General features: G+C 42.4%; 2 protein-coding genes across 3 annotated transcripts in view; both read left to right on the top strand.

The window, feature by feature from the left end:
* Positions 1-469: 469 nt before the first annotated feature.
* Positions 470-13205, top strand: kiaa0232 (KIAA0232 ortholog). 2 transcript variants are annotated; one of them, XR_011078110.1, is made up of 9 exons: positions 470-739; positions 2790-3360; positions 4057-4197; positions 6226-6295; positions 6387-6471; positions 7133-10502; positions 10684-10792; positions 11260-11391; positions 12926-13205. XR_011078110.1 is itself a non-coding variant. In XM_068588245.1 (8 exons), exons 2-8 carry the CDS (start codon positions 3124-3126, stop codon positions 11274-11276), a joined length of 4029 nt encoding a protein of 1342 aa, XP_068444346.1. In that variant the 5' UTR covers positions 470-739; positions 2790-3123; the 3' UTR covers positions 11277-11438. The 2 variants fall into 2 exon arrangements, 1 of the variants encoding a protein (XP_068444346.1); XM_068588245.1 differs by lacking the exon at positions 12926-13205 and having other exon boundaries at positions 11260-11438.
* Positions 13206-15850: 2645 nt separating this feature from the next.
* tbc1d14 (TBC1 domain family, member 14) overlaps positions 15851-18124 on the top strand; it is a 28675-nt gene continuing 26401 nt past the window's right edge. The window contains exons 1-2 of the mRNA XM_068588247.1: positions 15851-15883; positions 16195-16364. Of these exons, the coding sequence (XP_068444348.1) occupies positions 16316-16364 (49 nt within the window). The 5' untranslated portion in view covers positions 15851-15883; positions 16195-16315. The remainder of the gene's footprint in view (positions 15884-16194; positions 16365-18124) is intronic.

Below are 18124 nucleotides of genomic sequence, written 5' to 3'. Positions count from 1 at the left end.
AATATAACAGTAATCTAAACTGAAATAAAATAAAACTAATTGAGAAATCCTATTTCTGCTGTGGCTTAATTTTTTACATGTTAATAATATATATATTCTGTTATAAAGCATACTTGACATTATATGAAAATGCTTTCATTAACGCATTGCGAATACATAATGAAACAGTAATAAAACATATATTTTGATAAACTGTAACCATATTGTAATGTCTATTTTACGAAACAAGAGTTATTTGTTATCGTGTGTCGAGCGAGGATTTAATCACTAATTACATTTTATGATCTGATTTCAATCTCCTCGACGCCAATCATAATTTGTCTTCAGTTTGAGTACAACTGGTAAGTACTAGTTGGGCTTCTGATGCAATACCCTAGCGGAGGAATCAAGCCGATACGAATAGGACGGCAGAGGTTTGCCTTGTTGCCTAGATACGAACGCGGAGGGCGGCACACTCAGGAGTCCTTCTCTGAATGAAACAGGATTTTCGACAGCGGACATTGTGGTTCTGGGTATTAAGTGTCATCGCCGAATGACCTTCCGCTAGCTCGAGCCGAAATGTCGCCGGTTTCCTTGACGCTGTTGAAGAAGCACTGGATGTGAAAACAGCGCCATTTCTGTCGGCGTCCATGATACGCGATGCTACCGCAGCGGATTCCAGAGCTCGAGCTCGGAACGGCAGCGGGAGAGAAATAACCGCTCCCCTTTCGACGCTCTTCGTTACTTCAGCCCACGGCAGGTAGGACAAATCGGTCAGGTTTCTGGTCGTACTATGGTGTTTTTTGTCCCCGTTTAGTGTTGAAGCAGCTTACTCTTTCGCTGTGTGACGATATGGCGTACATTTTGAAGGGAAACGTCTGACAGTGCTCCGGCAACGTTAGCCTGCCGGGGCAGCCGCTCCTCCTCCCCTCGGTCACAACAACAAGCCTGTGAAAGCTAACGTTAGCTAGCGATCGTGTTAATTTATATCGGACCTCTGAAATATTGTACTGACTTTGGCTCCGTTTCCGACTGAAAGTTGAGACTTGGCCTCACGTAAACGTGTTGCTGCTTGCTAGCTAACGTTAACTGTTAACTATTTAACGGAGAACCGTTCGGGCTCTACTGTACTGTATATAAACTGTCTCGCCATTAGCATTAACTCAATTAATAAGGTAACTTATCCTGCCCAACCCAAATCATGCGTGTTATGTACCGTTAACTTTAAATGTATGTAGTATACGTAATGATAATGAACTGTCCAATGACAGGAGGCGAGCAGCTCTCGGTAACGTTAGCTCTCACTAACTTGGCTAACTTAACGCATTAGCTCACGTTAAAGGTCGGTGGTCCAGCTAACCTTGCCGTTTGACTGCAAAGTGACGCCGGCTAACCGACGTTAATACCAAGGGTCAGAACAACGTTATTTGACACGACAGCCGTAACCTTATTGTCCATTCTGTGGTTTATCGTTATACATATGATACCAATACCGTGACTTTATCTCAAATGTATAGCATGGCTGTTGTGCGGTCGCGTTGCTGCACTAACATTATAGTTCGGCAACATAACGTTCATTGTCAGTGACAGTAATCCACAACATGCGGACACATGTTACCATGCATCCGAAGTAAAGCCGGCAAATCGCTAGTTAAAGATGTACATACTGCATTATTTAGTTCCTTTCGGTGTCATATAAATCGCATTAATTAGTGGGTCGTATGCGGACGGTGCAGTCGGCACCTAGCGTTAGCTGGCGGCTAGTGTGCGTATAAGGAACAGCTGGGTTGTAGATCCTGGTCAGCCATATTTAGCATGAGCGATCAGCGATAAAGCTAGCCAACCATTTAGCTGTTATCTATCTGTATTTATTGAACTGACAGTATTATTCTGCGAAAGGGTTATGCCGGCATACTGTGGTTGTATGCGACTAAACTATTGCCCCTTTGACGCCTCTATGGTTAGCCTTTAATAGCCAACTGATGATTGACGACCGACCTATCCAATCAAATTGGCGCAGCCTCCATTTGCTCTTCACGTCGGTTCCCTAATCCGTGGCTGCTGTGCTGAACACATGCACTTGACAGCAAGTGTCTCCCTGCTTGTTGGCCAATGTTATACCCAACTTCGGGAGTTTGCTGGTTCTAGTTTTGTCATGGGTACTAATCCAGGACTTATTTGGTTTTATTGCCCACAATTAAAACTATGCAGCTATTTTTTGTGGTTGTAAAAAAGGCATCAGGTGATCCGTCCTGCTGTTCGAGTTTAATAAAGCCTTGCTGTCACCCAGCTGTTTCAAATTACATGGTAGTGACCACTTGCCCTTTCACTTTATTTTGTTGCATTGCATGTTGTATTGCATGCTCATCATCTGGTTAGCTGTTACTCACTTTAAAGATTAACAGGTTAACCAGACGATAATGTGTGATCATGATTGTGACTGTTGTCTACATTTTTTATGGAGCTCATTCTCTCTCGGGAGCCCATTAACTTGCTGTTAAGCAAGGCTATGAAAAGTCAGGCTACATCTTTTGGGAGAAGGACAATTATGTATATGCTGTGGTAGGTTCTGTATTAGTCTAATCGTTTTGCTCACTTTTTGTATATCATGGGAAATATCATTTTAATCATCCCTTTATACATTTTTTTAAAAATATTAATGATGTGTTGATTCTTGCTGTTTGGTTCTGTGTCAGGGTTATGTGTAAGGTCTTTGACTATTTCTTTAGTTAGGGTTAGGGTTTTTTAAGCGCTTGCATTGAACATTGAAAATACTGAAGTTAAACTGATGCTTATTTGCTCTGTTTTAGGTTGTGCCGTTGAAGTAAGACGAAGCCCCAAAATGGACCCCTCTGACTGAGACGCAAACACGTCCCGTGTTTTGCTCAGCAGCTGAGATCTATCAGCAGCACAAGCCATGCCTGACGAGTAAAATCACCTTTTTGCTCAAAGCAATAATAATAAAAAAAAAACATCCTACATGTCTCCCCATGTAGAGCCCCCTCAGTGCGTCCGGCTGGAGTGACTGCCCTCTCTTCTCAAGGTTCTGCCTCGTCCTCTCTCCACCCTTCTCCACCGACCACCCTACAGTAACTACCCATCACAATGCTGCTTCGCCTGAGAATGGCCAACACCTGAGGTCCCATGCGTCCAGTGAGCACCGATTCAGACGGTCCTGCTCCTCCTGAAAACCTCTCTTGCCCCTACCCCCTCGTAGGCCCCCTGCCTGCCTCAGAGATGTCTCTGCTCCAGTCACTGGGTCCGGTACAAAGCTGGCTTGGCCAGGAGCTTGAGAAGTGCGGGATTGATGCCATGATTTACACCCGCTACGTCCTCAGCCTTCTCCTGCACGACAGTTACGACTATGACCTGCAGGACCAGGTGGGCTCTCACAACCTTAAATATAAGTTCCTAGTCTCGTCAAAAGTTTAGAAAATTATTGTTTATGCTTTGCGTTGTCAAATGACTGTGCTGTGGGCTTTATTCAGAAAGGGAAGTTAGTGTGTCAATATAATGGCCTCGTTAGGGGAAGACATCAATTTGCCAGGAGAGGTTAACAATGGAGCTTTTCTTTCACATCATGGCACTTGTATCAAAGGCTAAACTCGCATGAGCCCGTTTCACACAGAGATTCCACCATACAGAGGTAAAGTAGATCCGCCATTACGACGGCTTAGCCCTTTTACACTGAACCAAACAGCAATGTCACCCCAGTGTGTGATTTCAGATAGCTTGTCGGCAATCCATGAGCAAAAGAGGCCGTGACGTGTAACACAACAGCGGTGGCGTCTAATGTGTGCGTCTGTCAGATACCTCCAACGCCGACTTAATGGAAGAGCAATTCTGTCCCCCCCCTCATGACATGTTATGTGTTCGTACCTTTAGTACAGAACACAGAGGCGGCATTACAACCCTAAAGTGTGTGAAAGTGCTTGTTTGGTACAAAGCTTGTATAGAAATGTTGATAATCATTTATTATATCATTTTTGTAATCTTTTTATGCTTTTTGAAAGTTGTTTTTTACTGTTAAATACTCATGTGTCTTCTGCGACTGACTTCTCACGGTTTGTGCAAAAGGAAAACGACATCTTCTTGGGCTGGGAGAAGGGAACTGGGAAGAAATGGGGCAAGAGCAAGAAGAAAGGAGGGACCGACCTGAGTCTTGAGGAAATGAAGAAGCAAGCTGCTGTGCAATGCCTCCGCTCTGCATCTGATGAAGTAAGTATCATTACCACTCAGTCTGACTCTTTCTGCAGTATAAAATAATCACTTTGGCTTTGGAGGTAAACGTGTTGTTTACTCATGCATTGAAGCAGGAGCAGTTTGACCTGTCTCGTCCTATATGAAACTGTAGAGTAAAAAGCATTCTGAGTACCGAAGGCTTGTCAGGAACATTTTGCACTAGTATTCCTTGTTGTTTGTTATTGTGCAGTCATGCAGATATAAATTGCATAAATCACGGTGAATAGACACTGAATAATGCCATGTCGACGTGCAAGGCTAAAGCATTAAAGAAGAGAAGATCTTCTTTGCCCATGCATCGTCACCACATTTGCCTTGGTGGCCATACCTTCAGTTATTCTTCATTAGAAAGTTTATATTAAGTTGTGTTTTTTGTCATGATAGAAATGATATCCTCCCTTTTTATAATGCATGCATTCAAAAACCCTTTGTGTGACAGAAAAAGTTAAGGAGAGATTCGCTGACATTTTTGTCTGTGGTCAGCAGTAGTAAGAGAGGTGTGATTTTGTTGAGAATGACACAACATTAAGCTGGAGGGAGGGGGGGAAGGGGCTGCAAGGCAAAAGCAGGAGTGTTGAGCTCCTCTCCCGGGACTGGATTCTGCAGTCTATTTTTTAACCAGCACACGCTGCACAGAATTGCAGCAGTGAGCAGCGTAGTCGGTCGGCTGTCAGCTGACCGGCATTAGCACAATGATGCAAGAGGAAACGCAGAGCAGGAGAAAACTTAGCTTTGCTTTTCATTTGGAGGTGTCATGGTAAGGAATATTATTTTCTGGAAGAGTGAGCAGGAAACAAGTGAGCTAAAGTATCTGGCAGGGCTGGTCATGAGTAGGAGATATGTTTTTCGGGGATGTGATTCGTTTTGAGGCCATTCCCTTTGACAGGGCCTTCTTTATCTAAGCTTGTGTTTACTTTCATCATGCTTAATGTGAGAAGGAATTAAGCTAAACAGGATATGTAGTAAACATTCAGTGTTTCAAAACATAGTGAGGCAATCACTTGTACTGTTGCTTAGGCCTTTTTTTATTTTTTATAAAGCATTGTTGCACCATAGCTAAATATAGCATCGTCATGGGCGAACATGCCTAAGCTCTCACAAGTCAGCTGGCTTGACGTGTCTTCATACAACTTCATACCTTTTATTCTTTTTTTGGGGGGTCACACTAAGGTTCAATGTAGCTTTTGGGAGCGGCCTTCTTAGGCTACTGAATCTTATTACTCACGTTGTCTTTGAGAAAAGAAATATATTTATATATGTTTGGGCCATGGCTTGTATTTTAAATTGTAATTGGTTTTCTTCACGAAAAGCAAAACTTGAGCAAAGACTTGACTGCTGGTACTCTGTGTCCGCTTAAAACCCTGGACAGGATTTTGTCATCTGATCACTACAGTATATAACTATAATATAGTACCAGTAACATTGTACCATAATATTGACCAGAGTGCGGATGTTCTTCCTATCTGCATTTTTGAAGTGTCATTAAAAAAGAAAACCCACTGAACCAGGTTGCTTTTTAATTCCCGTCATTTGTTGCTGTATTAAAAAAAAGTTTTACACTTAAATTGTAATTCGTATTAATTTTGAAGATTTTTTTTCGACCCACCTTCTCTTCATCATTTTAATGATAAATAACAAGTCAGCAAATTTACATCTCATTTATATATTTATTTGTTACATTTAATTTGACAAAGTTAGGAAAGCCATATTGATGACGTAAAGCCTGATGTCGCCTCACACATATAAAAGAATGATCCCAGTCACTTCCACACAGTGAGACATACAGCGTATTATTTAACACTGGTTTCAGATCGGTACTTTGTACGGCTCATACCCAAAGCCCAGTTATTGCTATCAGTATCGAGACTGAAAAAGTTGTGCATCCCTATTTGTCACGTTCACAAGTGTATATAGGAACATCATGTAATGAAATTGATGTTAGCTGCCTATGATATTACGTTTGAGTTATCACAAATCTGTTTCCTTTCTTTCTCATTTGTGCAGAACTCTGGAATTGAGAGCCTGGTTGAAGAGCTTTGCTCTAAACTAAAGGACATCCAAAACAAACAGAAAGGTGTGGTTCATATCTTTTACCATCATTTAAATTAAACAAGAAAAAGGAAAGTAGTGGAATAATAATTGCTCTAATATGATGTTTTTCACAGAGGAAAAACGGATTCAAAAGAAATCTGATGGCTCTCAGTCTCCTGAGCGAGCTGAGTCCCCCTCTTCAAAGGACCAGGTGGAAATGTAAGCTACAACATGGATAATGTGGATCTATAAATACACTACCGTTCAAAAGTTTGGGGTCATCCAGACAAATTTTCAGTTTCTTAGCAAGTTCTGCCATGGAATAGCCTTCTCTAAGAACAAGAAGAGACTGGCGAGTTTCACATGGAAGTTTTCTTTTTCTGGCCATTTTGAAAGTATAATGGAACCTACAAATGTGATTCACCAGATACTCAACTAGCTCAAAGGAAGGCCAGTGTTATAGCTCCTCTCACCAGCAGAACTGTTTTCAGCTGTGCTAACATCACTGCACAAGGGTTTTCAACGGTTTTCTAATCATCCATTAGTCTTCAAAGGCGATTAGCAAACACAATGTACCATCAGAACACTGGAGTGATGCTGCTGGAAATGAGCCTCTATACACCTGTGTAGATATTTAATTAAAAACAGACAATTCCAACTAGAATAGTCATTCACCACTTTAACAATGTATAGATTGTATTTCTGATTAATTTAGTTATCGTCATTGGGAAAAAAAAGTGCTTTAAAAAAAATAAATAAGTAAAGGCATTTCTAAGTGACCCAAAAACCTTTGAACGGTAGTGTAAGAGTGTTTACAAAACATTACTGCTGTCTGAATTGCATTTCAACCAAGTTGTCTCTCTGTCTGTTGTGACTGCAGGTATTATGAAGCCTTTCCTCCTTTGTCAGAGAAACCTGTTTGTCTCCAAGAGATCATGACGGTGTGGAACAAGGCTAAGGCCTGCACATACTCAAGTTCATCATCGTCCGCAGCCCCACAGACCAGCACAGACACCTCTTCCCCAAAAGATTGCAACAGTGAAGGTGAGGCCGCGAAGGAGCGAAACATTGAAGCCTGTGGCACCATCGCCACTGTGACCAACGAAAGAGGCCAACAGCGACGCAGCAAGAAGGAGAAAGAAAACCGATACCATGGTGGTGGTGCAACAGCGGAGGAGAAATCTACCGTCCACTCGAAGAGACAGACGAGGCACAGATCTGAGGGCAAATACCGACCCAGATCCTGGTCTTCTGGCTCTAGCGAGGCGGGCTCGAGCTCAAGCGGGAACCAGGGTGACTTGAAGTCATCCAGAAGCAAGGCAGTTAGAATCAGGCACAAATCCAGGGAGGCTGCAAAGAACAAGAGAACACGCAACAGCGGGCAGGTGAAGCTTCAGGTGAAGGTAATTGACAAAGAGGAGCGTAGAATAACAGGCGGGAGCAGTAGCAGCGCCACTGGAGGCGCTGCCAAACAACAACAGCTTTACAAAAAGGGGAAGAGACCTCTGAAGGAGATTCGTAAAGATTCAGGCTGGAAGGAGACAAAAGAGTCCGGAGCTGAGGCCAGAAACAAAAAAGAATACATGGAGGAGCCACTTTGGTACACTGAGCCCATCACAGAGTATTTTGAACCTTTCAGCAGCAGACAAAGCAAGCTGGAAACAAAATATCGAAACAAGGTAGACTCTCCTGATGGCTTTCTTTTGTCAACCGACATGGAGAGGCTGCCGGAGAGAATCCAGGGAATCTGCATTGCCAATGAGAGCTACCAGAGAGCATACCTTGCAGCAGGCTCGTTTGTGGATGGGCACTTTGTGGAAGGGCCTGGCGACGCAGAAGATGAACCTGTTGAACTCACCGGGACCTCAAGCTGCCCTCAGACAGAGGATAGTCGAGATTTAGATGACAAGCATCTGTCTGAATTCACTCACTTCTATGAAGTTGACATTTATCAATCCATATTGGATACTAGTGCCTCAGACTCTATACAAGAGAGTCGGATCTTAAGCATGATTCGACAAAAAAGCAAAGAGCAAGGAGACGTAGAGGCAGAATGTTGTTTAGTGTTAGATGGCCTTGAGCAGCAAGGGAAAAGTGCAATACGGGCAGACTCACAGGAAGCTCCAGGATCCGTTGGATTCTTGATGGAGGATCTTGAAAGCATGGCTCAAGTGTGGGGATGTTATTCGCCATCTACTTCAGAAGATATAGATGGAGAAAGCTTCGTGGGAGACTCTCCCATCCGACTCTCCCCCCTCCTCGATAGCGTTTCATTCGCCCTGAGCAAACTTTCTGGAAATCTGGAGGAGCCAGCCATCTCTGAAGCCACCAGTGAACCATCCGGTTTGAACTCATCCTGCTTCTCTCTTTTCGAGCTGCAGTATGACAGCCCCACTTTTCCTTTTCCCCGTGACTCCCTCGCCGTCGGACACGAAAACAACACAGATTCTAGTAGCTGTCTCGACCCACATTCTAATAAACAGTCTCGCTTGCTAATATGGACCAAAAATAGTGCCTTTGACGAAACTGAACACTGTTCTAACCTTTCAACGCGAACTTGCAGTCCGTGGTCGCATTCGGAGGAGACTCGGTCAGACAACGAGCAAGGAAATGTTCCCACAGAGGATGCTGCTCAGATTGGCAACGAGGAGATTGATTGTATAATCCCTCCTCTCTCTGGTACATATCTGGAGGAGGAGATCTTGGATTTTTTGCAAGAAAACTCTGGCCGTAAGTGTGAGGAAGTCAGTGTTAGCACAACATGCAACAAGACCCTCACAAAAAAATCGAAATTGGAGTCCATTTGTGGTATCGCATTGGAGAAGGATGAGAGTAAACAGTACAACACTGGCATGTTTTCGGACAACGCAAAACAACACGGTGATGACTACAGCTCAGGGATAATAAAGGACATTTGGACGGCGATAGGAGATGACAAATCTGTAATGTCAAAGCCAGGAGCAGAAAAACTGAGCGAGGGGCTATTCTCTGAGTCAGGCGGTTACTGCTGCAGCTGTCTGGAAGAGCAGGCGAAAGGAGCTCCGGTTCAGGGGCCTCAGAAAAAAGCGGTGCAGAGGTCAGAGTATCACCTTTGGGAAGGCAAGAAAGAACAGGACTTAGCCAAAAACAAACTCTCCAAGGTAGATGGTGCTGGGGATTACATGACTCCGTCCAAGCCCTGGGACCTGAACTCTGACAAGGAGAGTACATCATTCATCCTCGGAGGGGTGTACGGAGAGCTGAAGACACTAAGTGGCGATAAGAATTGGGCTGTCGTGCCGCCAGGTGACACCCAAGATAGCCTGCTCCAGTGTGCCGCTGCAGCTGCATCTGCTTCCAGCTCAGATATGCTCACCATCACTGGCACAGACGTGTTCATGAACACCGGCAGCTGCTTCGCCCCGGGGCACAGGCCCCTGTGGAGGCCTCTTGTGTCCTTCGGGCAGAGTGACCAGGCCATCAGAGGGGGCGCAGATGGATCGAATAAGGGATTTTCTTTCATCTTCCATGAAGATTTGCTTGGATCTTGCGGAGGGTTGCAAAGTGAGGAGCACGGTTTAGACTACCCGTTTGCGTCCTTCAACCTGAACAATCCCTTCGCTCAAGTCCTCCACGTTGAGTGTTCTTTTGAGCCGGAGGACATGGCTTCGTTCAGTCCAGGGTTCAAGCCCAAATCCATTCTTTGCTCGGACTCTGAGAACGAAGCCTTCCACCCACGAATATATGGCATCAACCGGACGCAGTACAGGGCCATTCGCATTTCCCCCAGGACTCATTTCCGACCGATATCGGCCTCAGAGTTATCTCCTGGTGGAGTGAGTGATTCAGAGGCTGAGACCGACAAAGAGGAGACGAGTTTCCCCGTCCAGCCGCCGGTGGACGTCTTCGACGATCCCCAGGCCGATCTCAAACCTCTGGAGGAGGATGCAGAATGCGAGGGCCCTTATTACGGGAAGTCAGAACTGGAATCTGGTAAATTCTTACCCAGGTTAAAGAAGTCTGGCATGGAGAAGAGTGCCCAGACCTCTCTGGATTCGCAGGAGGGCTCCAGTAGCCTCCTGCCCATTGCTGAGCAAGAGATTTGCTTAGACTGCAAAACGGCATCAACTGCAGGTGGACAGGCTGATGTCTCTGTCAGCAAGGTTCAGAAGGAGGAATCTTCTGGAGGAAAGCAGTCGTGTTTATCTGCACCAGCAAGTCAGATCCCCAAGTATGGGATCGCTTATGACTTTGTTGGAGATGTGCCAGAGGTGAGCGTTTCTTAAAATTATGGCCTAGAATTCTTAACATTTTGTAATCAGTGAAACATTTTAACATAAATGCTGGCCTAACGACACAGCGTTTCATAATCTGTCGTCAGCTGTAGAAAAAAATGTGTTCCACAACGGTTCACCGGAAACTCACTAACCACTTCTCATTTGTCTCGTTTAGTTCCCTCTGTTAAATATAAGTGGACAGGGAGGAACTGGCAACCAGCAAGACGAGTGCTGGTGGCAGAACACACTCTGTTCTCCCCTTTTCCCTGGATCTCAGTGTACAGGTAAACCCGCCTTCAAATACACGCTTTGCATCTTCCCCTTTTTTATTCACATCAAACCAAAAATAATTTATATATATTTATATTTCAAATTGAGAGATGATCATTATTGACAAACTTGTTCCAGTAGGCAACATATGACTTATTGAACTCGAACTACAACAGAATGTACTGCACACATCTGAAGTGCCTTCCTCCCACAACAGACACACTCCACTCTCCATAGATGTCAGCCAGTGCGACGGCGCTCTGTGAACAGCACATTGAAATGCTTCATTGTCATGTGTTGCTGTCCTTACATAGAAATGTGTGACCGAGGTTCCATTACACACAAGGAAATCGTGGAAGAAAAGACTGGCGTGGAGTTTTCCTTGTTTCCGTGTGCAACAGTTTTAATTCTCTCTCTCTCTGTCTCTCTCTCTCTCTCTCTCTCTCTCTCTCTCTGTCTCTCTCTCTCTCTCTCTCTCTAGGGAGCAGCAACATTTGAATACTCCAGTTTTGCAGAGGACGTCTGTCATAGAAGGGAAACCAACCTCTTCTTTTGTGACTGGACCTCTACCAGCAAAGATTCAGGGTCATCTCAGAGCTGGAAAAAACCTAATGTAGGCTAATTTTCTGACACACCCCTCCCAAAAACAAAAAAAAACCCACACATAACCCTGCAGGTTTTCATTTACTAACTTAAAACCTTGTGTAACCAACAATCAGATCAACAAAAAGCGAGAGAAAATAGGAAAACTTAAAAAATATGTTCTGTCTTCGAGTGATGCAATGTGCAGACGTGCATTTTAGGCATTTTAGAATTTGTTCCATTTGATTCTTCTATACACTGGTCCTCATTCAAGTCTCACAGTTAGCTAGTAGGGACAATCTTTTGTTCTTTCCTCGTCGGTTCTGTTCCTACCGTTTTTGCTTTTGAGCTAGGATCCCGCTAGTTGGTGGTATCTGAATGGTTGTGCATGTGTGTTCGTCCAGCCAGTCTCACTCCTCTTTTTCTAGTTGAACATAATGTTGTGTGAAATGACTGCTGTCACATCCTCTACTTTCCATCTTGTGTTCAGAAAGAATAATACAAGGATGTTGATGTTGTGTAAGAATTTGAGTTTAATAAAAAAAAAAAAAAAAGCTACCACAAACAAACAAAAAAAAAACGTGTTGGGATGACTTTCTAAATGTGAAGTAGAGAATGTGTGCAGCTTTCTTCTCAATATCCCGAAATTCCCCATGTGTGAAAAGTTATCATAAATGAGTCTGATTTATTTTTTTGAATGCTGATAGTCTTACAAAAGCTCGTAGACATAGTATGGTTTGTGAGGCAAAAAAAATCCTTTAAAAAAAAAAGAAGAAAAAAAAACGGAAATCAAAACTTTTGTTGGAAAGAAAATACTAATAATCTACTTGAAATGCAATGCTGTACAATAATTTGGGAAGAACAAAAAGACAAAAAAAAAAAGGTTTATGTTTTGGGGTCTTTACCCCAAAACATAAACCTTTTTTTGGAAAAAGAATACAGCCATTTCTCCAGACGCCTGTGTTACAACTGAATGAAACTTTTGTTTTAATTTCTTGTAATTTATACGGTACAGACTATTTGGTGCTATGAATATGTTCAAAAACCTTTTTTGAAGTTGCAGTTCCATAATACGGCTATGATAAGTAGACAGCGTAGCCTAGTTTTGTTTGTAGTCCGGACCGTCAGACTCGATAAATACACTTTTTTTTTTTTTTGCTAAAATTGTGGGGGAAAAAGAAAACTCTTAAGCCTGATCGCAGTCTCGCTTAATGTGGCTTGGTTTTGACTTTACGGTAACCTCTTAGTTGTCAGGCCTGTAACAGCCGAAGCCAAAATACTTGCAGGTGTTAAATCTCACGTTACCACACATCCATTCAGTCACTTGTCCCCCAAGCAGACAGGACGGACGCTGAGCCGTCCAGGCTGCAACTAAACACACGTGTAACAAAACAAGTGGAGGTTAAAACCAAAAACATGGCATAATTACACTACGGTACAATGCTTTTTCCCCCCTCCATACAAGGTGTGTTTTTATTTTTGGTTTACAATATATCCTGTTGAAATATTGAGTAATGTCTCACTTTGTGTGCGTGTGTGTGTGTGTGTGTGTGTATTTGCAACAGAACTTGTGAAGGCACTGGTTCAGAATGGAGTGTACGAGAACTTTATCTCAGAAATGTGAACGTATGCAGAGACATGTGTTCACAGCAATGCAAACTCATCAGTGTCCCTTGAATTTGAGGCGCACCCGTGTGGTTGGACTGCCCCCCTCAACCTCCCCTCTTGTGACCTGTGCTTTCAAGGTCAAACAGCCTTTTCTTTCCATCTGAAGGAACCGGTTTGAGTTAGATCTATTTGAAATGGAATATTAAAGTAAATATAGAAGAACGTAGAAGGAAGAAAGTCTACTTGTTTTTCTTTTATTTTTTTATATCTTCCCAAAACCGGTTTACGAAGAGTGTAGCAAGGTGATAACTGAAAGCATCCCTCCATTAATGGGCTATTAAACCCTGTGTGTTGGGTGTTTTTTAGTGCAGGCGTGGCTTCGGAACGGGCCTCCTCCATGTAACGATGCAGATATTGTATATGCACAGGCGAAGGTTTGTTCAGTGCCACTGCAGTTAAAAACAAAAACAAAGGACCCCCGAGTAGCTTAACGAAAAGTAATCCAACTTCAGGGTCTTGTCACCTTTCTTTGACAGTCATCCGACACTCAGGAATTTTTTGATATGAGCATACTACATTCTTTACACTCAGACCTGTGACATTGATGCATTCGTGTAAAACATTTCTTTTGATTGTAGAGCAGAAGTTTTAGACCGGACGACTCGAGAGATGTTCCGATACCATCTTTTCTTTTTTTTTCTTCCCGATACCCAAACCTGCTTATCGGCCTAGTACCGAACAAATACATATGGGGAATGAATGGCAGGCAACTTTCTTTGGCGGATTTTTTAAATTGTAACATTTTCGATTACTCTGGCTGAAGTTACAACTTCCCACAGAGGTGAGAAAGAAGCGAGACGGCTCACTTGTTAGCTACGTCTATCGACCAAGGCCCCCGCGGAGCCGACGATGGAAGTAGCCAACGAGTGGGGCCTCACACTTTGGTCTCATTCCTGTTGAGAGTTGCACATATGCCTCACCGATCGGGCAATTCCTGAACAACATAGATGAGCTGATAAACGATATTAGAACTTGATATCCAATCAGAGCAGAGACCCGATCGGATGCTTCTCAACTCAAACGAGAGGCAACTGTCATTAACTTCTAGCTATAGTTTTAAGGGGGGGAAGGGAATAACGAAGCCATTGTAGATTGCATCAGCAATGTGGAGGGGAGTTCTATAGCCCCGAGTCCTATGCAATACGTTGGCATGTGAACATCCCAGAATATACAGAGAAAGTCATTCAGTTCATTTTGCATGTTGATTCCTTTTGAGTGAGAGGACGCCTGAGGTAAATAAACAAACCATGGACTGTCTCTTGAAAATGCAGCATGCAAACATCACACTATTTTTTTTAATGTTGGATTTAACTCAATATTTTGGTTTAAAAAAATAATTATATATATATATATATATATATATATATATATATATATATATATATATATATATATATATATATATATATATATATAATTTTAAGTGAGGTTAAATCAGTGATTGGGAGAATGTTCATGACTGCGTGTGAATCTGAGTGAATGTGTAGAAGAAGCCGAGTCACAAAAAAAAGCACTTGCATGGGAGTTGAAAGGAACGCGTCAGAAAAAAAAAAAAAAAAAACTAAACATGTACGACGAGAAAATGCATCCAGTGAGGCTATATGCATTTGGGACGACTGACGGGGTCGCTGGGTTTTGTTTGCTCTGTGGTCTGAAGAACATAACCCGCACTGAAAACTTGCCTTTTCCTCGTCTTCTCATTCCCACCTCGACTCCTCCCTCCTTCTTTCCTTCCTTCCTTCCTCTCCCTCTGTTCCTGAATCCCCTCTTCTGTCCCGAGTAGCGATGTTGTTCTGATTTCATGTTCACCCTGAGAAGATTATTTTGTTTCATTGTGGATTTTTCTTAACATCTAATAAAGGAATAAACCAAACATAAGCCTATACATGTCTGTTGTTGTTTTTTTTACTCTTGTGCAACATATTTAACCATATTTTAAAATTTCAAATCCTCGACCTCGAGGTGACACTAGAGGGCAGGGTGACCCAAAAGGGTCTATTGTCCAGCAGAGCATCCATCCAATAGGTTGCACTGAAATAATATCATCACTTCAGCATTTATTGGCAGTTAATTGATATTTTAGGCCACATTTTTAGTAATGCACAAAGTTGTGTGTCTATATATAGATATATATCTATAGATATATATCTATATCTATAGATATATATCTATATAGATATATCTATATAGATATATCTATATAGATATAGATATATATCTATATATAGATATCTATATAGATATATATAGATATCTATATAGATATATATAGATATCTATATAGATATATATCTATATAGATATATATCTATAGATATCTATATAGATATATATAGATATATATCTATAGATATATATCTATAGATATATATAAATATATATCTATAGATATATACACGTCTTGTATATTAATGTTGTGCTGATATGCTATAATTTAGCTACAATGTATTTTAAGATTTTTAAAATTTAATTTTTTTAAATTAAAGTCCCTATGCAGATTGTATATACTATATACACCATTATGTAGGTGATGTATATATTGGTACTATTGAGGCAGAAATAACTGTTTCGGAACCTGAAACACTTAATAGTATACACAATTAAAACAAAAATATTTAACCTTTATGACAGTTAACACATTTAACAATCGTCGTGTAACTATTGCATTCGGGGGTTTCCTTTTGCCGACCAAACCATCCTCGCAATTGGAGCCCGTGCGCAGGTCGCGAGGTCGATTATTAATGCCTTTATTTCCACACAGGTAAAACTATCGACGGTGAGCATTCAGGACTCGATTGCACCGCACTCAGCGCACAAGTTTGTTTTTTAAAATGGCGGCGGAGGCGTCAAAAAAGGTACGAAATGTTACCGACACCGGGTAAACTTTAGACATGCGCTTGTTTTCAGGAACACCGAAGCAGCGTCTCGTCTGCCGCTGCGGTGCTCCGAGAGCAAAAACACGTCTCCGGCATTTTAACTTCATTTCTCGGCACTTGAAGGAGGCGCTGCGACACCCGTCGAGTCGGCGTCAGTGCACTTGGCGAGCAGGTCCCGGTAGACGTGGTGTTTATGTCAAGCAGCCTGCTTGTCTTTCCCCTGCCTCCCTCTTTCATGTGTTCGTCTTGACACATGAACTCACCCCTGTGTTTGTTTGTGAACTCTTAAGCTGCGTTGAGGAGGCGTGGAGCTGAGGGCGGTGCGGCGGTAGTCACAGCATCACCATGGACCGCTCCAGCCGGAGCCGGCGGCCACCTGCAACCCACCTGTAGCATCAAGCGGTGGCAAACATGGCGAACACGACCCCCGGTACCCAGGACCGGAGAGACAGCCGCTGTGGTAGGTCACGTCCATGCGCCGTCACAGACTTGCAGTGTAGTTGTCACTGTGTTGACACACGCACGCCACACCAACTCTGCCCCGACACTGCGCGCGAGTCTCCCCTGGGGGACGTGCCAGGTCACGCCGAACTGCATTTTAAAGTTAATAGATTTGACAAAAACAAGAATATCGTACGTGCACACAGTTGCTACACAATGAAATGGGGCGTTTTGTGAAGGATTTGAGGTCTGTCTTCAATTCGGCATACATTAAAAATACTAAAGTCCACTTTATTACATTTTATTTTTACTTTTAAACACACCGTTTATAAAGTTTGACTTCAAACTACTGAGTCAGTCATTAAATTATACAGATAAATGTATCCAATTCGACAAACATTTAAATCATCAAGTTATATATATTTTCTAGCTCAAATGTAAACGTTTACCCTCAGTTGAGCAATGAAAAAAGCTTCTTACATTTTTTTTTTATTTTTAAAGCCAGTCTTCAATAGAATTCTGCATATAAATGCTTCACTTGCTGAGATAATATTTTTTTAAAAAACATTTGATTTTACTGGACCAACCCCCATCCTGACAAATATGTTCAGAAGACTGGTAAAAAAATGCCATAAAATAAACATTTTTTAATTTGTTAAAAGTATATACAGCTGATTTGTAAAAAAAAAAAAAAAAAGGCATAAAGGCTGGGAAACCCAAGCAACTTGTCATGTGCCTCGTATTAAATGCATCACACCATGCATTCCAGTCTTTGGCCCCCTGAGTGCCCCTTTAGAATTTGACGTTGTGTCTTAACCCAAATCACTTTCTTAAAAAAACATCAGTTTCCCACATGTGTTTGTCATGTTAAGTTCATATTGGTGTACTGGCATTTACAGTATTGTTTCTTACGGAACAAGACTGTGTGCTCATATGGGTGTTTCAGTTGAGTCGACCATCCCTTTTGTTTTAATAAGGACTCCTAAAGACAAGAACATGCATGTCTCCGTTGGCGTGGCCTCACAGCTCATTAATACTAATTATTGTTGTGAATTATTTCCACGCTGGCACAGGATCAAACCTGTTTTGTTTTGGGACAAAGTCTGCAACACGCACGTGACAACTGGCAGGTCAGGGTTTAGGGCTTGGGGAAGAATCTGGCTTTATGCGTCAACCATTTGGGTAAAAAGCTCGGCCCTGTTGACTTTTTCCTGTTTTACCCGGTACATGCGCGAGTGTGTGTGTTTGCTTTCAAGGTCCTTCATGTCTGAACACCCCCACATGCATCTGCAGCAACCGTCCTATGGAGCTGGAGTGCATGAAGCTGAGAGTAACGGGACGGGACACAGATGACTTTGTGTCCACGAGAGTCCATGCCCCGCCACGCTAGCTTTAGCTTAGCTTCCCCCAGCTAGTGTTCATGTTACAGTGCAGACTCGAGTTGCAAGCCGTGGGATTAGTTTTCATCTCTCGAGGCTTCCACACCCAGTTCCTCTGACGCCCTGCTTGTCAGAAGAAACATTTGATAACTCTGTATTCGCAAAGCTAGTTTTAATATTTTTCCACGGAGGTGATTAAAAAAAACAGAGGAGGTAGGACATCCTCACATTTGAGGAAATAGAACCAGTGAATGTTTGACATTGTTGGTTGACAATGATTTAAATGGTTGCAGATCACTCATTAACTAATCATATAGTGCTAATGTTCAGTTAAAAAGCACTGTTTAAAATGTTCCCATGCACAATGAAAATATGAATGAGGTGAAATTAAAAGAACTTT

Source organism: Clinocottus analis, unplaced genomic scaffold (genome assembly GCF_023055335.1).
Source record: "Clinocottus analis isolate CAN_PGR_092001 unplaced genomic scaffold, fCliAna1.0.p SCAF_21, whole genome shotgun sequence".
Taxonomy (NCBI): Eukaryota; Metazoa; Chordata; class Actinopteri; order Perciformes; family Cottidae; genus Clinocottus; species Clinocottus analis.
The sequence above is the reverse complement of the archived record's forward strand: the minus strand, read 5'-3'. Positions and strand labels throughout refer to the sequence as shown.

Bases quoted from the DNA above. Each gene is read 5' to 3' on its own strand.
- kiaa0232 (XM_068588245.1), top strand. From the start codon at position 3,124: ATGCGTCCAGTGAGCACCGATTCAGACGGTCCTGCTCCTCCTGAAAAC. The intron at 3,361-4,056 runs GTGGGCTCTCAC...TTTGTGCAAAAG, and splicing joins ACTATGACCTGCAGGACCAG to GAAAACGACATCTTCTTGGG. The intron at 10,503-10,683 runs GTGAGCGTTTCT...TGTCTCGTTTAG, and splicing joins TTGTTGGAGATGTGCCAGAG to TTCCCTCTGTTAAATATAAG.